The 22,847-nt window shown below is 44.5% G+C and overlaps 1 protein-coding gene across 1 annotated transcript in view; it reads right to left on the bottom strand.

The window, feature by feature from the left end:
• Nucleotides 1-22,847, bottom strand: part of TMTC2 (transmembrane O-mannosyltransferase targeting cadherins 2) — a 937,188-nt gene that overhangs the window by 200,520 nt on the left and 713,821 nt on the right. The window contains exon 11 of the mRNA XM_069629317.1: nt 1,835-1,898. Coding sequence (XP_069485418.1) covers nt 1,835-1,898 — 64 coding nt within the window. The remainder of the gene's footprint in view (nt 1-1,834; nt 1,899-22,847) is intronic.

Below are 22,847 nucleotides of genomic sequence, written 5' to 3'. Positions count from 1 at the left end.
TACATTTGAATAACACATACAAGTTGTTCATTGCGGCATGAACAATCCATCTAGTATGCATTTCCTCATTTGTAAAATATTTTATATGTTTTTGCTATGACACGCTTTGAAATATTATTAAATTATGTGGCTTCGCATGCTACACTAAAAACTCAAAGCTTTGATACGGTATGCCTCGTTTGTTTTGCTAAGGTATAGTATGCCATGGTTATGTCATTCCATGTATGTGTGTCAAGTTATGCTTTGTTATGTTGTTAAGTAACAATAAGTGGCGTGTGTCATGGTGCCACAAATATATTAATCTGCCATGTATGTGTGCATCAGTTGTGATGCAAGTGAACTTCAGTTAACCCGAAATCCGGACCAGGCCACCTGCAGCAGTGTGAGGTCATAGCAATGGTAGAGAAGTACTTTACAAGCGACACGTGACAGTAACTAAGTTGCATACTCACTGTGCTCTAGTAAATAGGAAGGCACCTACAGTTAAGACACCTGATAGCAAAATAATCCTGTTTTGTATGGTGTGCAGATCTGATACATGTATGAAGAAAATGATGTCTTGTTCCAAATATCTTGTTTTTATTTAGCCCATCTGTTCGGCACTGTTTCAATTCTCTTTTAGAAACATGGTTTAAAATGATGTCACTACACAGTTTCATATTTGGTAGCTGTGCTGCAGGTCACCAGCCCAGCCCAAACAAAGTTTTATTTTTAAAGAAGTTACCATCGATGTAGCTATATCTTTACCCACCATAACCTGATGTTTTTCCATAAACGGTTCACGGTGCTCCTTTAAACGTCCATACTTTAAAAACGGTCCCGTTTTTAGAAGCTTGCACAGAGCATCTTCAAAAAGCATCGACCACATTCCATAATTTGTGACATGCTGACATCCTCATCACCTTTAAAGATCTCTCCAGCTGCTACTCGAGTGTACTGAAGAGGCTTCTATCTTATCCTAGGCGTTTGCCCGTGCCTGATCGAGCGCTGTTGCAGGCAGTGTATGAAACGTGTTTAGCCAGGTTCAGGTTGATCCATTATCTTGGATCTACACAGCCCAACATGCAGTCCATGCCAGGTAATGCCAAACACCCCTTTTTAAAGGGATCCTCATTTAAACAAAAAATACATTTTTGTATTATCACACCATTATAACAAATGCACACACGCCTTTGATGCTCTGACGAGTAAGAGTTGGAGTAGTTACAATGTTTACCTTCTCAACTACGAAGTTGCTTGACCTCCACAAAGTGAATATCACAACAACGTCAAAGGTATCCAAACCGGACCACGCAAAATGAACCAATTGGACTAGCGGTGGCACATCACTTTACTATCCTACAGTCACACTACCAGCACTTGACACCTGATATCTGCACTTACCCTGCACTTGCCACCTGCTGGCCGTTACTTTTACTTATTGTTATTATCTATTCCCAAGTACTGCATTGTCCCTTCCCCCATCCCATGCACTTGTGTGATCTGAATGATACCTGGCCTAGTTGGATCGTTGTCTGTCCTCCCTTTGTTCCCCCACCCTTGCCTAGACGCCTTGAATCACTTGTGTATAGGCGTGTTATAAATGCCATATCATATCAGATCATATCATTTGTGCTACCCACGGACAACGACTTTCTCTGGAGTTTAAACAATACTAGTAATGGCAAATAACGGCCTCAAGAAATTTGAGAACAAAATCAAGAAAAAGGCGAGGAAACATTCGTTTTATTTTCTTCCACAATGGAGACTGGCTACTTTTGTAATAGACACATGCTACCACTCAGCGTATATGCTATTATGACGACTGATCAGAACAGATTGACAAGGTACTTACATTAGGCCTCAGTCCAGCCGCCATTTCATAATACATCTCAGCTGCTTCATTGAGACTGGCTTGCCTGTCAGAGAACACAAATCAGAAATTACATTAAGAACCAGGGCACCAGAGCATTGAACTGATCTTTTGTTAATGGCCAGTACTGATTTGTTGGATCTGCCACATCAACACATTTGATAATAGATTAGGGGGAATGCATAACTGCACTCTTGTTAACGTTGACGCCTATATTTTTCATTGCACTTTTCAAACATAAGCAGGCCTATGTTGGAACAGTACTTTTTGCTGAAGGAGGTACGCAGACAGATTCATGGGGAGGAACAATGTATTTGTTGGTAAAATCTCCTATAATCACATGTTTGCTACACACATCGGTTGAACTATACGGGAACATTCACTTTTTCCCTCTCAACTTCATTGGGAGGCGATATCTCAATAGCCTTCAATGTTGTCAAAGGCACACTTAAAATATTCACCTCTCTTACCCATTCTATGCTAGATTTATTTAGTTGGTTAACAGACCGAGTTGGGACATCAAAACTTCCCCACCTCAAAGGAATGTCAGGTCACAAACTAATGGTGATAAGGTTACATTAGAAAAGCGGAGATACAACTTCCTACTCCAGCATCACATCATCAGTGCATTTATATGAATGCAGAGATCAGCAACTAATACCAAACACAAATAGCAAAAAAGTAGGCAAGTAGACTCGGATAAGAGTGGCTTATTTGAAAATGTTCGGTACAGGCCATTTCTGAAGGTGTGAGAGGTGGCAAAATTGGCTTGCCAACTAACAATATTGAATACATGACAAAATCTACATTATCAGAAGTGTTAAACATAAAATTGGCTAGTAATGCTGAAGAAGACATGCAATAGATACAGTAGTAAAATGTCTTAGGTTAGTTCTAGCGCATGTAAAGAGTACACTGTAGATTTAACTACTTGAGGAAATAAACAACACGGGCAAAACGGTAGACAGAAAAACAGAAAACTCTGAAACAGATCATGGGATAAAATACCAGATGAGGTGAAAGAACCAGTATATATCTGTGATAAAGTACCTGGTGCAGCAACGGATAGCCTCCAACTCATCGAACACCAAGCTGATGTTAAATCGACAATGAAAAGCCAAAGTAAGAAACTCTCCAGACACTCTGGTGTTTGAGAAAACATCCAGAATATTTTGCCAAATCAATATTAAGCCCTCAACCAGAACAGTAAATGGTGTTTCACACTGATGCTGTCTGGTGGTTGGATCAAAAACATCCACAGATTTCCCTTGGGATAAAACAGCTGCATTGGGTCGCTCTGGCCTGTCCACGCACAAGGTAAACTGCAAATGAACAGACTGTCCAATAATGAAAGTGCCCCAACCTTCACTTTTAGTTCAATAACTGTTTACTGCACCAAACCTTGTTGCGGATGAACTAAATTGTGCAACAAATGGCACCAAGAGAGACATTCGTTGGTGGTTTCATCTTAGAACCTTTTTTATGTTGCATCTATTACAGAGTTGGAGGATATATGTACCCATACGGACGTAGTGTGTCACGCAACTGTCATAAATGACGACATGGCATGGTCATATGGTGAGTGCGCTCCTTTCACATCACCTGACTTTCCTCAATCGGAATTAATTGACACACAATGCCATTTTCTAATGGTGTTACTTGGCTGATAAACCTATGACCTTTGTGAATGCCTAGATTTTGTGTATAGTGTGGTTACGTTTCTCAAAGGAGATTACTTTTTTTAAATGAAAATTAAGGTAACTGAAAATTGTAAGCACCAATTAACATCAAGGAAATGTTGATACTGTATATAAATGGAGAAAAGCGAAATAAAAGCAACCTACTTGCTGGCTCTAGGAGGCATTAGCAGTAATGAACTATAAAAAGCTTGATCTTCGTTCTTTGCTTTTCAGGAGCTGTCTTCGCAATCTGGTATTCCCTTCCCATTAACCTTATGAATTAGCCTATACTATCACTAGCTAGTTATTGAAACAGTTCTTTTGGCTGGCGATTTATTCTCCAATTACACTGGTTCTTCTCCATTTTGATAGTTCTGATTTGAGTTCACCTGTGTTGATAGCATTGTGGGTTAGTGCCTAGGTTTTTAATACACTTTCTATTGTTGTATTGTCGAAAGGTATGCAGCACAGAAGCACTCACGTGCCTGGCTCACACTTCATTAAGAAATAAAATAATTAGCATACAAACACTGATGACTATTGCTGTGTTCCACACATAGTTCAGATTAATTTAAATATATAAAATATTTCAGGCCGAGTTGGAAGCAGAAAACAAAGAACCTAAATTGCTACATAACACAGGACAAACGTCTTACGTCATCTTGACTGCTCAAAGAATGAGCATCCAATCAGAAAAAAGAAGAACACTCATATATGGCATGGCATCAGCAGCCAGGCTGGCAAAATGGAGACAGATGTGGGTGTAAATCCATCCCGAATCTTATATCAGTGAGTGGCGAATTCGTGAATGGCAGCACCTGCAAATGCAACCGAGTGGATGCCCAAGATAGATGAGTCCATGGTGGGTCAATGATAGTCACTGAAGAAACAATGGTTCAGTAGTGACCTTCCAAAGAAAGGCAGCAGTGTAAACGCAAGCAGTTATTCTGATCAAGTTGATGGAAGGACATGCTACAGAGCATCCACTCATTCACGAACAGCAGAAAGTCTGACCAGAGGAGTACATCAATGGCGGAATAGGACACAGAACATGGGAACACAGCACCCACAGATGCATTTTCTAATCTCAGAAGAGATCCCTCCCTGCATACTGGAAAACAAATGTACTAGCCAGAGGCACATCTTATGGCTCTCTTGAAAGAGAACTAAGCAGACTCCCGCGAAAGATGCAATTGAGATCATGTTGAGTTTTGCATTTGGACAGAATTTCCATGAAGTACACAGTAAAATAAAATCCGAGACTGGCAAACTGTGCACAGTATCATCTGACACACACAAAGCATTGTCAAATGCCACAAACCCAGAACAGCGAGGGAGCTAGCTGGGTGTGAACTGCTCCCAAGTTAACCATTTATGGAAGTACACTTAATAGGAGGGGAACCACCACCAGGTAATTCCACTTGCATATACACCACTAAAAGCACTTTTTCTAGTGACCTGTGATCCAGACACCAAGTAATTCCATGTAAACTGCCATTAGATTCACTGGGTCGCATGTGCACTCCTGGAGAGACATGAATATGATTCCTCCAGACAGACCCCCACCTCCTTTTGTCTCTGGCCTCTGGTGCTCTCCGTCTCCCTTTTCTATTCTAATTGCTTCTCCATTACCTATCCTCTTCTCTCACAAAGTCTGGAAGGAAGACATTTAAAAAGTCACTCCTGAGTTCCAACCTTGGTCTGCCAATTGCAGACACCTACATCAGTGTTTGCCCCAGAAAGACTATCACTGACATTCTCTTTGCTGTTCCTTCTTCTGACTTATCCCTTTTTTCTTATTCACCCATTAGTGGTGGCACCAAATGGGAAGTGCTCTTGGCTCACTTTGCAACCTCCAAGAGCGCCAATAATGTCTACCACAATGACACTATCATGGCCCAGGGCTCTCAGCCCAACCTCCACCTACTTGACAGATGTATCCCTTCTCTCTTCAAATTGGCCCCCCCTCTCCTGCCATACCTTATCCCGCTATGCCCCAATGGTAGCACCCCACCTGTGCTCCCCCTCGCAAATCATTCAAAGGGGCAACCAGTTTCACTTGGTTACCCTCAAATCCCACACTCCTCTGACATCTGTCTCCTCGAAGACCTTGACATGGACGTCCTTGATCTCACTGAGAGGTGCTTCAAGTACAGCTCCATCGCTGCCTTTGTCATTCTCTGCCCTGAGGGCTACAAGATCTGGTCCAATCTCGGCCTAGTGGCGGATTGGCTCTGATCTTCCCTGTGGGCTTCCTGCCTCCATAATCCCACTCAAGGCTACTCATCATTTGAAAGCCTAGTCTGCAGGCTGTCTCACCTACCTTCTCTTACTCTTGCTACCATCTACAGACCCCCATGACTGACTTTCTTCTTCCTCTTGGAATGGACATACCTGTCCTCTCCCAAACACATCTTCCTTGGGGACTTTAACATCCACCTTGACTCTCCAGATGTGGCTACTGTACAGTTTTGCGTCCTCTGCAACACTCTTTACCCCACTATCCTTCCCTCTCGCCCAACCCACTCTGCCGGATGCACCTTGGATGCTGTCATCTCAGAAATCCCACTCCCCAACCCTATTACTTCCCCTCTCTCCTGGTCAGACCACTCCCTCCCCCGTCCTCTGATGATGCCTTTGCCCACACTGCCAGCCTCCTTCTCTGTCATTCAACCAATGAAGAGTGTGTCAGTTGCTGCATTTGCCTCTTATGTGGGACTCCTGGCAGTGCAGCTCTTCCTCTTTTTGGTTGTGGTGAACAGACCCTTTGGATACCCTTATGGCACCCATGGGTGGGGGTAAAACCCTGTACCCCTAGTGTATGTTTTTGGGCACCTGTGTATGGCCCACAGAGCAGAGTATGGGCTGGTGGCAGCTCCATGCTGAATTTGACAGGTACTCCGAGTATCCTCCAGTTTGGGATACCGAGGCACTGCCACAGGAATCAGTATATTCCCAATAGGAGACAAGATGGCCCCTGTGGCCTCTTGGTTCCTATTACCGGTTACCTTGTTTTCCTAAAGTCCTGGGAAGCCCTGACTCGGTCCCTTCCCCTGACTGGCTGTTGGGTGGAAAAACAATTTATGGTATTGTGGCGGAGTCCAGACCAGACTGGCTGAGGCCTTCCCAGTGACTGTATGTTGTGGGTACATCCTTGGGGGCGTTGGGGACGTGGGTGAATGGAATGTGTGACCAATATACATTTCATGTTATGGGTGTCTGGTATCTGAATAAGACAGCCCTACCCAAAACTGACATGAATGTGGTGGGGTGCGCTGAAAGGCTGGGTGCTTGACCCAATCCACATTCCTTGTTATGAGTGTCTGGATGGAATAGAATTACCTTAATGCACTGTGAGCCTTATTGGTTGCCTGCCTGCCTGTATGAATGCCCATCTGAATGATTGACTGCCTGAGCTTGGCTCAGCAGTGTAAATGAGAGACCTTACAGTATATCTCGGGACCTCTCACCAGAATTGTTCAGAAGCTGAAGTCGAAACTTGATGCTTAACCTTGAAGCCCAGCTGGAAGAAGGTAGTTTTGCTGCTGCTTGCAGTCGACAAAATCCAAAAGCTGTTGTGTCTATCAAGGACTGATCCAAGAGAGGACCTAGCTAGGAAACCTCTTCCCGAGCTACGAAGGAAGATCGTGCAAAAGATAATCTTCACTAAGGCACCCTGGAAGCCAGTCCCGACAGACTGTCGACCGCCGAGGAATCTGAAATGAAGCACTCAGACCTCAAGGTCCATTGTCGTCGACCAGGGTTTGGAGGTTTGCCTTAACTGCTGGCAGTCCGTTGAGTCGTGTTGCCCAGAAGCGGGGACAGCTTGACGGCATGCTGCATGATAACCAGAGCCGTGACACCTTTGCCTAAGACACTTTGAAAGGAAGGACTCCCTTGCCTTCACAGTCGACTGCTTTGTTCCGCCGGAGAAAGTCGAGATTGAAGAGCCAAGGAGAATCCACCGGTGGGTTTCCCGCCACCCGAAGTCAACAGAGACACAGACCAACAAAGATCCGAAAGCCAGTCTTTACCTCCATCTGTCCATCTCCAACACCCTGGACATCCCTGCCCCTGTCATGAGGATTCACCTGAAGCCAGCCTCCAAATGCAACTCTTGGTAGGACTCTGACTTGGCAGCTTTGAAACTCAAGTGGAAAGCTGCAGATCGGGAATGGCAGACATCTAGCTCATCCTCTGACAAACTGGCTTGCCGCCTACTCCAAAGGCAAGATCATCTCGCCATCTGCCCTAACGAGAGAGCTCATGTACAAACTTGCATCTCTGGAGCCACCAATAACACGGCTGAACTTTTTAAAATCTGCAAGGAACTCGCCAATCCTACTGCAGTGTCCTCCTCTCCTCCTCCCTCACAGGCCCTCTGCACTTCACTGGCCGCCCCTCCAAAACTCTGGACATACTGTCCTCTGTCATCTGCTCATGCCTTAATCCCCCCCCCTTTTCTTGCCTCCCTAGGTTCCCAATGTACCACCATTTACTCTCCTCCTCCTCTCCCATTGCACCAGATGAGATATCTAGAGTGGTCAGCTCTATGAAAGTCTCCTCTATACAGGTGCTACTCTGCTCCTCCAGAACCATCAAAGACAACATGTCTCGCCCCAGCCTTGGCTGACCTCTGCAATCACTCCTTTGCCACTGGTTCCTTCCCACAACCCATTAGGGACTCTCTTGTGCACCCTCTCCTAAAATATCTGTCCGCTGACCTTTCTTGCCCGGCTAACTATCGTCCTATCTCGATCACCTCTTTCCTGGGCAAACTCATGGGAAAGCTGGTAACCCCCCCCAATTGACCCACCACACCAAAATGGCTGGTTGCCTCCATGACCACCAGTCCGGTTTCAGGGCATCCAGTGGCATGGAAACGGGTCTCCTGAACACCCGTGATGACCTGCTCTCTATCCTGGACCTGCACACTACCTCTGATCTGATCCTCCTCGATCTTTCTTCCACCTTGAACATAGTCAACCACTCCATTCCCATAAACCATGATACCCGACATCACTGACCAGGCACTTGCATGGCTGACCTTCCTTTAAAACAGACCCTCCCAAGTGCAACTGGGTCCTTTTCTCTCCTCCGCCTCACTCTCCACCTGTGGCATCCCTCAGGGCTGTATACTATCGCTATGGCTCTTCAACATCTACCTGGCCCCTTTGGTCCGCCTGATCACCTTCTCCCCTCATTTCCAGTGTTATGCACATTACACACAGCTCTCCGTCAAGCTGCCATCCACCACCTCCTCCTATCTTATACCTGACTGCTGTTCAGGCATGGTGCTCTACCAATGATCTCTGCCTTAAAGCCAGTAACATGGAGATGCTTCTCATTGGGATGCTTGCTCCTCGCTCTCCCCCACTCTCTGGCCAGCCTCCTTGGGCCCCCTCCCCTCACCTACATGAGGTAAAAAACCTTGGGATCATCTTTGGATTCTCTCCACACATCACAGACCTTGCCAAGTAGTCCAACTTTCAGCTCCACCTCCTCAGGGGAATTCTACCTTTCCTCACCCTTCTACAGAAGCTCAATGCCTCCAGAGCCATGGTGGTTCTCTCTAGTCTGGCCTACTGCAACAGCCTCTTCCTCCCTCCGCCACCTTCAACTAATCCAGAATAGGATGGCAAGACTTATCCTTGGCCTCAAGCCTAGGGACTACATCTCTCCAGCCCTACAATCTCTCCACTGGCTCCTGGTGACTACAAGGATCAAATTCAAGACCCTCTGCATCATCCACAAAGCTGTCTGGGGCCTGGGACTGCTCTACATCCAGCTTCCCCTCCCTAAATACCTCCCAGGCAGAGTCATTTGGTCCTCTGGCTCCAACTCTCTGCTGGTCAAATGTTTCTTCAAGTAGAGAGTGGGAGGTAGATAGCATTCCTCGGTGGGGTCCTCCCTCTGGAGCAGCCTCACTTCCCCCCTCAGACTTCAGCCAGTTCTTAAGTTCCAGAAATTTTAAGGCTTTCCTTTTCTTCTCTTGCTTCCCACTCCCCCTTCCATGCTAATCTTTCCCTCTGTCGCTACGAATGGTCCCTTCAGAGTCACACAGGGACCAGGCCATCCACCTACCATTCCACCCCCCCCCCAGCATCCCTCACCAGCACTTGCCCTCGGGCCCCCTTCCCCAGACTAGACCTATACCTGGTCCACCTACCCGCTGTGAGAAATAGGACGCACTCCCACCTACTCTGCTGGGATCCTCTAGTCAGGTGGCCAGGGAAGGGCAAGTGCTTTTGGATCCCGACCCAAGTGAGGTGGATCAACTGATTGCAAGGTCAGTGGGGTTTGGGAGGAGAACATCCAGACTGCCCCCAGGTGCCTCCCTCGGTTTCAGCTTGCTGGGAGTTTCTCCAATGCGCCAAACTGAAATTCTGCTCATGTGGGTTTCGCTGCAATTTTGATTTTGCCCTGCTATGGTTTTGCTCTCGTGTGTCCCAGTGTAATTGTTCCCACTCTGGGGTTTTGCTCTTAAGTGTCCCACCGTAATTTTACTGTACTATGCTATTACCTCGATAAACCCCACTGCAATTCTGCCCCTAAATTTCCGATAGAGATTTTCCCTTAGATGAATTTCACTCCACTGTTGCATTGGTGCCAACTTGCACCTGATCCTGCAAGTCTCACTCTAAATTGGCTTCAGACCAAGTGCTGCCACCGGTGTGCTGCTAGTAACACCAGTCCATTCGAGAGTGCTTCAAGAGGTCCCACAATTACCCTACCAGAGATCCACCACTACGAGGACAACAGCAACAGCAGATGAATGTGCACTGCCCACTGAGGCCTCCTGTGACTGCTGCCCACACCTACAAGCTCAAATGATGCATTACATCACACAATACGCATACCAAGTAAGCAACTCTCATACGGACCTAGGCACACAAGGCTCACAAGCCTCCCCTCTGGGAATAGTTACTCAGTTGCCATCAAAACAGAACACCAAGATACACACCCACTCCCAAATCTCAGGGTACTTCTGGTCTGCACACAACATAAAAGCAAATCTATCTTTCTTTTTCTCCCTCTTCCCACCAACCTAAACCACCCTCTCTCTTTCAGTGCTCTGTCAGGATACCTAGACACCATGCAAATAGCAGGTGAGTCTGACATAGAACCCAGATACATAAATAGAAATGTTTAATGTAAATTCAAACACAGCTACAACCAATTAAGAACAACAAAGCAAGGAAAACGCGTAATGGGAGTGAATGTGTATGTGTGGCATGGAACTAGTGATCACATTTAAGCTTTAATGAAGCAGACTCTGTCCGTGTTATTTACAATGCTGATTATTCAAAACGTGGCTAAGACCAGGATCCTGCCACTAAACGTCTGGATAGGTGCAGCAGTTATCGTAAATAAAAATCGCAGAAGTATAAATTGCATTTTGGATACACAGTCGGCCACATACCTTCTGGGAGGAGGTACCTGTGAGTTCCAGGTGCCTACAGTATATACAAATGACCTTCTGAGAACGCCACACAATACCACAACAATTCCTTAAAAAAGCTTGAAAATGCAGCAAATACTTTCTCATAAGGCCACTGGACAATTTATGCTCGAAAGTAATCCACTCTCCACTAAATCATGAGTGAATTTTTAAATACAGAGGGAAGGTCTGAAGGCTACATGAGTCTTTCTATGGCATGACATAAAACATTACAAAAAAGATCATCAAACAGCCTAACAACAAACAGAAACAATACTTAAAGGGTATAGAACCAATAAGAGCATGTAAAATAAAAATACATTCAAAAGTCATTCTTGCAAAAGCAATGCATAGAATACAACTCATGCAACTCAGAATTTGAGAAGTAGTAATGGGAAATAGATCTGCATACAAAAAAATGTGCACATGGAACCTAAAGTAACACAAAGGTTACAATGGTGCTGCCCTGCACAAACCAATACACGAACACAGGTCATGCACCTGAAAAATAGAGGGGGTGGGCTAAGGAAAATGTTTCCTTTCTCTTACTAGTTTAGAGAACAGTGCTCTAAGAAAGAAGCAGACTGGCAAATAAAATAAGGAGATTAGAAAACATTTCCTAAATGTATCTAGGAAATGGAAGGTGAAAACGTGCTCTGAATGTAAAGAAAAACAATCGTGCATCAAGTTAGGTTATGTTACAGGTACATATACAGCGCACTGTTACCACCTGTGTGGGTCTGTGGCGCTCTGGTGGATCTGTAAAGCAAGAGGATAAAGGGGTGGTGGGGGTGAGTTAGTAGGACTGAGTGGGAGAAAAGCGCAAGCAAGCTGTGTTGTGCTGTTGGCAGCTTCAGTTCGGTGTACAACGTTCTGCTGAGCGTAGGTGTGATTTTCGGTTGGTAGCCGTCATGTGCTGTTGTGCGAGTATGTGTGGTTTGTTTCGTTGCTGTGTAGTATTGTATCAGTAGTTGTATATATTCTATTACCACACTACATTACAGGTAACCTACTTTAAGTGTCCGTGCTTACCGTAATTTGTCCTTGATTGTTGTAACAAAAATCTATAATAGCAAAGTGCAAACAATCTTAAGATCTCGTGTGTTGATTAAAAATGTTTAAGATATGCAACATACAATGCCGAATTGTTTCAGTGAGTGCATGCTTTTTTGAAAAGTAATGCAAAGACTCTAAAAATATATTTTCATCACTTATTAATGTGGCCTTTTTTAATACTACATTAGAAACTTATTTTGCGCAAGTCAACGAGGCATTCATTGTTGAAGATGTACTTTCAATATGATCGTAGTTTTATAATGCACATCACCCGCTGCACAGCTTGCAAAAACAATTACAATGATGACCAGCGCGTTGACTTGTAATCGTTGATGAATTAAAACTGTAGCAAAAAAGAAATACCATATAACTTGACTTTGACAGAGGGTATAAAAGTTGAATCCTTTCAAACGCCAAGTTATATTCGGAAATTGCAACCATGTTTGTACTATCCTGGAACGCACTTCTTTTCTCTGCGCCAAGAGACTATCCCAATTAGTATGGAGACTGCGCCACAGCTGAAAGCGACTAACACTTGGGTCTGTTTTTTTTAGAACTATCCGAGCCAACAGACGTCTTACACTGGTAGTCTGGAGGAAAAGTGCAAATGCGAAAAGCCTTTTATAAGTCTAAAATCTGAGCGCTTAAGCCTTTCCTCTGATAATGTTTTTTATAGGAAGCCGACCCTAGAGATAATACGTTCTTAGAGGGATTGTTACACACTTCTAGTGCCCAGCTAAGCCACTGGGCAGAACATCTGCCTCACAGTTATAAAATAGAAAATCAAGAACCGGCAAAAGCAATAAGTCTGGCTTTTTTCACAGTGAACAGCCTGTGTGGCTTGAGAGTCTGTAGGAGTTTTGTGTGTTTGTAAAATGTGCATGTGAGGAGGGTCTTGGCAGGTGTTAACAGTCGTAGGCTAAAAGGCAAGGGTTGACTGGGGGAAAGTGTTAAGCTATCAGCAGTTCTCATCAAGGTGGCCCATATCAATCGGAAAGTACTAGCACCCTTTATTTAGGAAATGTTTGGCATGGGTTAGCAGCTTAAATTAGGTCAAGGTGGGCCTTATCCATGACTTTCTGAAGCGTGTAGTAAATAATCAGATCTTGCTGAACTGAAAGGTGACCCCCAGAAAAATAACCAAAAGAAACCTCTAAAACCTCTAAAAGTAGGACGCTACGAGGATAAAAAGTCCTTTTCAACAACAATCAAAGACTGTGTCGCAATGACTACAGGCAAGAGTAGTGTAGTTAATGCTATTAAACATGTCAAACACCTGTACAGCAACTTCACACACAATTGTTACAAGTACAGACTTCAAGAACAGGCATGCACAAAGCACTAGGGGCAAAGTTAGTTAAGCCAAACACAATTGACGCCAACGTACCTAAAACAGACATCAATCCATAGGAAATAAACTAGGCAGTCTGGCCTTCAAAGTGGCATTTTGGAGGGTTATTTTAAACAATAGGATAGCAGAGGGCCTAACCAGAGTTACAAAATGTATGGTTTCTCTCCCAGCATTCCACCCCAACGCACATTGTCTTTCTTCGCCAACATTTCACCAGTCCAATGATCACTGCAAGGTTGCGGGCACCTTTGTCAACTGTTTTTTTTAGCTATTGTAATTTAAACCTATTATAATGATATGTAATCATATAATACCAGCCAGAGGGTACGGTGTCTTGAACAGGTGATTCCGCCCCTTAACCTCAGGTTTGCCCTGGGCCCACAACTTGGGTGTATGACATAACTGTTGCAGCCCCTCCCACCATCTCAGGGCCTTAATGCCTAATTCTGCGCTACACCCTGTGCAAACCTATGAAAGGGATAATGGAGCCTGTCTGAGGCTCATCAATTCACACATAATTTCGGCTGCTTTCTCTTAAATCCTGTATTCAGACAAGGAAATAGCAGGCTACACGTTCCCTAGTGCGATCAGCACATGTGCCATTAACATGGGGTGAGCAACTGAGAGGAAGGACCTGCTTCCGTTTGTCTGGTGAGATGATTCAGCAGCTTTGCAGGGGTCAGTGGGGGCTAAGGCAGCCAATCGCTGATACTCCCACTGGTCTTGTGGTTGGGGGGGGCCTTGGTGAGGAGCGCTTTGAGTCTCCAATGCAGATCATGGTGGAGCTGGCAGTTGGGCTGTGAGGTGACAGTGCATTACAGCTGTTGAGCGGTGAACAATTCCGTGGGATTTGGCCATCCTCTGTGCCTTCCAAGGCAGAGTCATTCCATCTTCTAGCCTTGTTGTCTCCCATGGCGGTGAAGACGTGTGGGTGTGAGCCCAGACCAGGTATCGGCCCGCAGAGCTGGGAGCCAGGCTCCGGTGAACAGAGATGCAGAGTTACAACCGGCGGCAACGAGGAGGCAGTGGAGATCTGCAGCCAGCCCTAGAGTATTTCGGTATTGCAGGTGAGGCCCCGTGCTGGCAATGACGGATGGAACCTGCTGCATCCGGGATCTGTATGGAGGGTCTCTAGCAGCGAGCACTCTGAGCCAGCTAGGCTCTTACTAGGATCTGGAGGTGCCCGACTTGATGAGCCTCTGGTCCGGGGTTGGCAGGTGCGTTTCAGCTGGCACTGCATTCAGACTTGTGTGGATAGGGATTCCTTAGCCGGAGTTACTATTGGAGGCCCACCTGCACGGCTCTGCTTTAGGGGGCTTTGTGCCTGAAATACTGCGACAAATGTTGGAGTACATCTACGGAGATTGAGTTGCCGGTTGGTGCCCTTCCATTTGTTTGGGCCCTTACACAGAGGTACTGGATTGGGTCGCCCTCACCTGTTTTAAGGCTACTGAAAGCTTGTTTTGCGCCCGGCCCTGCAGAGGTCTCCAAGGAGGGGGCAAGTGGTGCAGAGAGTGGGTCCCCGGTGTGGACTGAAGCGGCCACTTTCCTAGCAACAGTTACGTGGCCCCAATCACATTGCCAGTTAATTGGAGAAGACACTTACGCTGCAACATACTGTGTAGTGAGCGTTTTGCATCTCACATGGGAAAAAGAGCAGAATGAAGTCGGGGAAGGCCAAGGAGAAGTTGGGGAGCACCATCAGAGACATGCTTCAACACCCGAAGCCTGCTTCAGATTAATTTCCTGTGGAGGAGGAGGAGGAGGCGGCTCAGCCCGTCACTAAGCGTGACATCATGCGCCTGTTTCTATCCCTGCTGAGGGAGGTGCCATCAAAGGCAAAGGACTTAAAGAGCTCTTTTCAAGAACGTACTTGCACAGTGTAACAGAAAGAATCTGAACTTGGTGATCTGAATCAGCCTTTTGTGATCAAGCACACTCACATGATCAGCTGAAACAACGGGTGGCAGAGCTCGAGGCCTACTGGCAAATAGGTCAAGAAAAGCAGGATGCCGCTGAAAACCACTCCAGCAGAAACCATGTTCGAATCAGGGGAATCCCAAGGGACGTTCCGGGCCAGGACTAGAGCACGTCAGAGGGATGTTTCCAGGATATATTGGGGGATGAGACTGTGGATCAATTTTCAGATGCAGCAGAATCTCCTTCTAGACGTCTTGGTGAGAGTCAATTTTTTCAAGATGAAGGACTTCCTTTTTGGGAAGGCTAGAGTGCAGGAAAATTTGCTTTTCAAGAGATCAACTATTCAGCTGTTTCAAGATCTTTCCTAGGGTACAATTCAGAGGAGCAGACTGATTCGACCTTTGACTAACTGACTCTCTGATGAGGTGGTCCGTTATAAGTGGGATTACCCATTTTGCACCATGTTCCAAATGCATGGGACCCAAAATCTGTTCACATCTCTTTGGGCAGCGGTAGAGAACCTAAAGATCCCGGAAGCCGACATACACTTGCCAGAGGAGGGTACCTCTGAGAATGCGGCTGCCCCTTGGTCTCAATCTAAGTCCAGAAAGAGCAGACGTCAGGCACGCAGAAGGCCCTCTATGGGCAAAAGGGAGAGGAGCAGGGATGCTGGGGAACATGATGGAGCGTTTTCTTTTAGCAAGCTGCGTTGGTTTTGGCTCCCTTGGTGACCCCATTTTGATTTAGCTTATTGTTTTACTGTTATGCTTTAAGTGGTGTGATGCTGGAAATGCATCGGAGGGACAGGGCCTCTGTAGCATTGTCCTTTATTGCCTTATGATGTATGTTATCTAAAGCATTGGAAACAAGTGTATGACTGACCCATTAGGCTCTAATCTTGAGGTTTTTGCTATCTGAACACAAATGAGTCTCTTGGAGACACAAAATGTCAGGTTTTTGCTAAGAAAGTTGGGAGATAATCTTGCTATGTTTGATAGAATGACTCAGACTTTTAACATTCCATGTAACTAACTTAACAGACATTTGTAATGATCAGAAAGATAATGGCAAAAGCAGAGAAAAATGCAGTAAGAAATAAAACAGTTACACACTGCAATGAGTAAGAATTTAAGAATTGCAATACGTCAAAGGAGTAAAAATCACAAACTATTGTGGCAACATTGGAGTACAAGGGGAAAAACATAAGGAAAGGGATACAACAATAGAGGGAAAACATAAGAATGGATATGTGGGATAAAAAGGACGATATAAGAATAAGTAATGGCAAAAGGGTAAAGGTGAGATTGATTAGAAAGTAAGTAAACATGAGTCTCATGGGGGATACCAGAGTACGGAGATGGAATAAGCACAGGCGAAGAGAAGCAAAGAGCAAGAGGTGAGTATAATGTCTACATTTGTATGAACAAGCAGAATGACCAATGGAACTACTGAGTGGTGAACCAAATGGTTAAAAAAGCGATATACTATCAGTCAGATAAGGTAATAATGACACTTGTAGAGTCAGTTAAGTTTGCAAAGTTGAAGGAGAAGGATCAATGGATTTGATGGGAGATCTCGATTTGTCTCTCAGATGGGTTGATGTAGACAGAGCATCTAATTGGATTGAGGAAGTTGATCTGCTATGCTTAGGTGTGTATTTAGTGTGTTGATTCTTAGGTTTTCTGAAAGTGGGCGAATTAAGTAGAGGGTCACGCTTCGAAGTGTTGACCGAGGGGTTTGTGGAGTTTGTATACATCGGTGATGTTTGAAGAGCCTGAAGTAGATTATGAAGATCATTTGGGTCAGTGAATTCTTTGGTAGGTCTGTCTGGGATGGTAATCATCATCCTTGCACGATCCAGAAGACTATATCTGATGCGAAGGGATTTCAAGAGAGGTCTCATATCTAGGAATCTTTTCCTCGTGGCTTGGTTAGTCCTAGAAATGTCTGGGGAGATGAAGATTCCGTTACCCTGGAAAAGGATGGGGGAATTCTTCCTTGAAGTTGGTAAGATTTGGCGTGCTTGCTGATGACGCAAGAGGCAAGCGATGAAGGTTCTTGGCGAGGTGTTGCTGGAGAGGCAGGGTCTGATCCTGTGTTCACACTACAGTTCCAATGGGGGTGAAAAGGTGATCCCTAGGACTGAGGAGATCCAATTGGTGAGGAAGTTGATGGGGTCATCTCCTTCAATCTTTTCAGGGATCCCATAGAAACGAAGGTTGTCCCTATGATTTCTGTCTTCTAGTTCCGTAACTTCACCGTCCAGTTGTGCGAGTCTTAATTCCATGTTCTCGAGACTCTCCACTCTATCTTCCACAATACCAACTCTTTCTTCCGTTTCATCAAGTCTGCCAGAGAAAGTCTTAATATCATTTTTAAAACCTTTAAGCTCTTCTTGTATGGAGGAGGAGCAGGAGTCCAGTGTAGAAATAGAGGACCGAATATTGCCAAGTTCCTCTAGAATGTTTCCATGCAGGCATTAAATGGTGCATTGTCAGGTGATGCTGCATGTTTAAGGGTAAAAGATACCAGCTGTGAGTCAAATCAAAAGGAATTCAAATAAAATGAAAAGTGAAATTTGCAATGCAGCTGCCGGAGGTCAGTGGCAAGTATGCCGTGTTGAGTTGATAAGGCTCGTAGGTGTGATTGATGGGCCGGGCAATGTGAAGAGCGCTTCCACGTCGGAGGAAGTGAGGAGAAGGTTCTGCCATAAGTTGATTTGATGAATCAGAGGTTACAAAAATGGTGGAACTTAAGACTTATGTTACAAATAAGACTTGCCGATATCTTGTTAGAAAATGAGTTAGTTGTGTTAGTTGATACTCAGGCAGCCACGTTACAATGCCTTAATATACCTTGCCATGATGCAATCATTGTTCATTGTAAAGGTTTATTTTATTTCTCTTTGTGTAACCAGGCAGTCCTTAACAGATAAAGTCTTTGAGTGACCATGAGTTTAAAAATACCAAATTGCCCCATATCACAATATTCAGACTTCAGACATTCATGGCAAGGAAAGCATCAGGAAAAAGTAGAAAGTTACTAAATAGTGCCAAGCAGCTATGTGTTGAAGGCAGTTTTCCTAATAATGCAGCAGTTAATCAGCAAAAATCCAGGTGGTAGTGTTTAGTCAGGGAATATAGGAACGTACTCGATAGTCTTTTCTTGAAGGCCTTGTTCCATCTAATATCAAACAAGCCTGGGTTTTGCCAATGCTGAAAAAACCGGGCCTTGTTATTGACGATCGTTTAAACTATAGGCCTATCATGAACATACCATTTTTACTTAAGATCATAGATGGAGGTTCTGCCTCAATGCTTAGGCTCCTAGACCTGGCAGCCGTATTCGATCTGGTAGATCATGCTGTCTTGGCTAACAGGCTAGGGGAAGTAGAAACCCTCTCCTATGAGGCAGCCCAATGGACCATCTCTTTTTTAAACAACAGAGTCAGCTGTGCCTTCATTGAGAAAGTTAAAGCTGACCCCATACTATTATCATTCAGAGTTCCCCATGGGGCTTTTCTGTCCTCCAGTATCTAACACCCTTACTGCCCCGTTCTTTGACACCTTAGATCGGGAGGGAGTATTGTTTACTAATTATGCAGACGACACTCAGTGTGTCGTCCCCATTTTCAGGATCCCTCTCTTCTGATGAAGAGGAACTTAATAGGGTTTATTCTCCAATAGATAACTGGATGATGGACAATAATCTCACCCTGAATAGGGAAAAAACTGAATTAATGATAGTTGGTATGCAATCAATGCTAGCCAAGCTAGGAGCACTCTATCACAAATTCAACTTGGGGGATATGATTATTAAGCCACAGAAGACAGTAAGAACCTTGGGCATGGTGTGATCAGCACCTAGATATGAAAGCCCATGTGGGAAGCTTAGTTTCCTCCACTGTCTACTTCATAAAATGACTCATCTTCGCCCCTTCATCGCCCAGGCAAATGCTGAAACCCTAGCCAGAGCCATAATGAGATTGAAGCTGGATTACTGTGGCAGCCTTCTTACAGGAACTAGTAAAAATACCATCAATTGACTTCAAGTAGTGCAAAATGGGGCTGTTAGAATAGTGACCGGATTAACTCATCGCAACCACTTCTCACAATCAAGGAGGTTGCTGCACTGGCTCCCTATAGCCTATCGAATTCACTTTTGACTTCTGACAACCATTAAATGTAAATTAGGCTTAATGCCTTAGTATTTACAAGATTTGATTTCTAAAAAATCAAACAGTCGATCCCTCAGGTCTAGTTCACAGAATAGAATGACCATACCGAGAAGTAAGTCCAAGAAGATGGAAAAAGGAGCCTTTTCTATATCAGCCCCTATGGCCTGGAATGCTCTTCCCCCAAGATCTTTGACATCAAATCCTACTTGCCAGTTTAAAAAATAAAAAAATGAAGATCTGGTTATTCTCGTAGTCCCCGCATCGATCTGACTACTGTGCACTACCTTCCGATTTGGGATCCCCGCTTCGTCCAATGAGCTTTGTTTTTCTGTACATTAGCGCCCTAACGCCCAAGGGTTCATGGCTGCACTTTATAAATATCGTAAAGTAAATACAAGTCTCCAAGTGTTAAATATGTAAATTATATTTCCATATTTGCTGCCCGTGTGTTTAAAAAAGGCTGCATCCCTATGGAAGTGCTTAGCTTTACTCACGGGCCTTTTTACTGAAGGAAATCTGTTTCCTAAAAGTGAGCGGGTCATCTCACTCGCTTAGGCCGCATCAGCTATTTTCCTGACACGAAGCCGCTGCTGCAGGCCACGCCCACCATCCAAGCCAAGCAGTCTGCCAACAGTCCACAGCCAGAGCCAACGAACAGAAAGAAATGTCAAATGCCATAAAAAAGTATTTCTTTGAGGGAGAGCACTAAGCCTGTATCCGTTGAAGAAATGCAGCCGGATGCTGGAAACCGTCGAAGCGAGAAGCCCCCCGAGCGGAATGCAGGCACCAGGCAGAGCCGTAAACGAGTCGGCAGCAACCAGGTAAGAACGTTATTTGAAGCTGCGGTCTCGGAAAGGCTTCAGGAATTACAATCCATTGCTCACCCCCACTCACAAGCTGCAAATATAAATAAAATGCTGGTCGAGAAGCATGTTCATTTAGATTAGATAAATCCTCAGTTCTCGGAGTTCTGCGACTATGTGGCCATCTCCGTTGCCACTTGGCCATGACCCCAACTATCACCTTTCTAAACATGATCTCCAACAAAATTGCTTAGGCTTCGGGATCTTTTTTAAAGCCTGTGTTCACTAGACCGTTCAGACCTGGTAAATGTGATCCTTTAAGCTTGGAAATTTTGTTTTGTACATCATCTTTGTCCATTACCAAATTGAAGCCACCAGATGCTTTCTTGGCAGTTACAAAATGTTCCGTTATACAGTCTGTCCACTGTGCTGCACTCTCTGAATTTACTACCAAGTTCTCTTTAGCAGATCCTTTTCCACTCACTTCCATATTTTCTTATGGTCCTTAGTGTTGATGACCTCTGTTAAGATGTTGCCACTGAGTATTTTTAATGGGAGACATGCCACCATTTAGTCCATCTCCTATATTTGTTTTTAACTGTTCTAATGACCTTCATCTTTGCAAAGGCTATCAGCGTATTGCACTTAATCGTGCGAATGGCCCTTCGCATCTCCCTTTTTCCATCTCGTACTTCTTTACCGTAATAGAGTTTAGGAGTATTTTTGGTTGACACTATGTAACTGCCCTTCTGAATTGCTATACTTGCTACAGATTTTCTTATCCAGTCTTCCATCTAGTCAACCAACAGATTGCTAAACCAATGATTGTCTGCTGTGCTAAGACTGCATATTAAATTACAGGCTTTTCCTATATTACTACGGGACCAACTTATTTTGTTCCCACTGTGCTTAATATCAACACCTCCAACCGCTTCATGCACTCCTGACTGGCCCTATCCTTCAATTTGTAAATTCAAGAAAAAGTGTTCATTATGCTCACTTTTGGTGGCTTTCAAGCCTTGTACTATAGGCATCAGGTTTGACTAATGAAAATATAATTGAGTGGGGCAGTTTTATTTTCGTTTGACCAAGCATACTGCTTAGGACGGTCTCCCAATGCACGACCGCTCATCATAGTAAACCCCCAGTCATACAGGAAATCACACCAGAGTTTACCCAGGGTATTTGCGGTACGTCGTTTCATCACACCTTTAGACCTAATGGTTTCTGTCTCAAGACACTCTTTCAGGCTTGTGCAATGGGCGTTCAAATGCCGTCCGATTATTATCATTTTGCTGCCATCCGTTTCAACTGCCTCTGTGAGCAAACTGGCCACTGTCCGAAGATACCCTCTTTACACCCACTACCCAGGGGGAACAGAGATGTTAAATTTAATTAATCTGTTACTACTTTCGGAGGAAGAGGGGGGGCAGCTATGGTAACAGCCAGAACATTTGTGTTCATTGCTGAGATAGCAATTTCAGATGCATTAAGATTAATGTTCACTCCTACAATCAAGCTGCCTATCCCCTTTATTTTTAGTACAGTTGGTATCCTGAAGGCATCGTGAAGCAAGACAAAGACACCAGATTCAAAGTTTAAACAGAAATAATGTATTAACTCACATATCAGAATGATAGAAGGCCGAACGTGCCCTATGCTAAGGTGGGATTTCCCTACCTGAACAAAACTAAGGAAAGTCTGAGTTTAAGAGTTCAACTTAAAAGACTGTCCAAAGCCTATCCTTGCCCTCACAACTAAAGCTAACCAATATGTAGGGATGTCAATAATAAAAGTAATGTTGATTAATGCAAAGTTCTGAGCTTCTTCCAGCACTTAGCTTCCTTTGCAGCTCCCCTTTCCCAAGTTCAGGAACGTTCCATAAAAGGCTCAAGATTATCTTTCACAAGTTGAAGGCAATATAGTTCAACAAAATTCTAAGAGATCCCTTCCCCAAGTTCAATGCAACATAGTTCAAATGAAAAGCCTGCGATTACCTTCACCAATGCAACACCGGGTATTGAGGCTTGGTTCTCAAGACATTTGCAGTTCAAGTCTTGGGGTTCCCTTTGTCAAGACTTTAGTAATCAGACCACACGGTCCACCCATCACAGGTCACTCAAACAGGATCCCTGGGCTCTTCAGCCCACAAAGGTTATTCTGTACTTGCTCCTGTGTTCAGAGTTACATTCACTTAGCTCCTCTTTATGGGCCCCTTGGCTTTATGTGCAGGTTTACACTCTTCTGGCATTTCCTAGTTAGCCTGTCAGCTTTGCCATAATGTGTCACACACCTCTTGCCAGTCTTTGGCCTTGCCGCACTGCATCCATTCATAAGGTTCACCTTCAGATGGTCTTACTCATGTCCCACCTCTCTATGGCATTTTTTCACACTTGCGCTCTTTTCCGTATGTTGCACTCACATGGGCACAACGTTCCCTTTGCTTTGGTCATAAAGTTGCATTTAATTCAGTATTGAATATGTTTCATTTCAAGTTTTTATTCAGTTCGGTATTCAATATACATATTTCGGCTTGGTATCAAGTTTTCATTCAGTTCGGTATTTGAA

This window comes from Ambystoma mexicanum, chromosome 12, assembly GCF_040938575.1.
Source record: "Ambystoma mexicanum isolate Mex_15411 chromosome 12, UKY_AmexF1_1, whole genome shotgun sequence".
NCBI classification, from domain to species: Eukaryota; Metazoa; Chordata; class Amphibia; order Caudata; family Ambystomatidae; genus Ambystoma; species Ambystoma mexicanum.
Note: the sequence above shows the minus strand (reverse complement) of the source record. Positions and strands in the feature narration are given on the sequence as shown.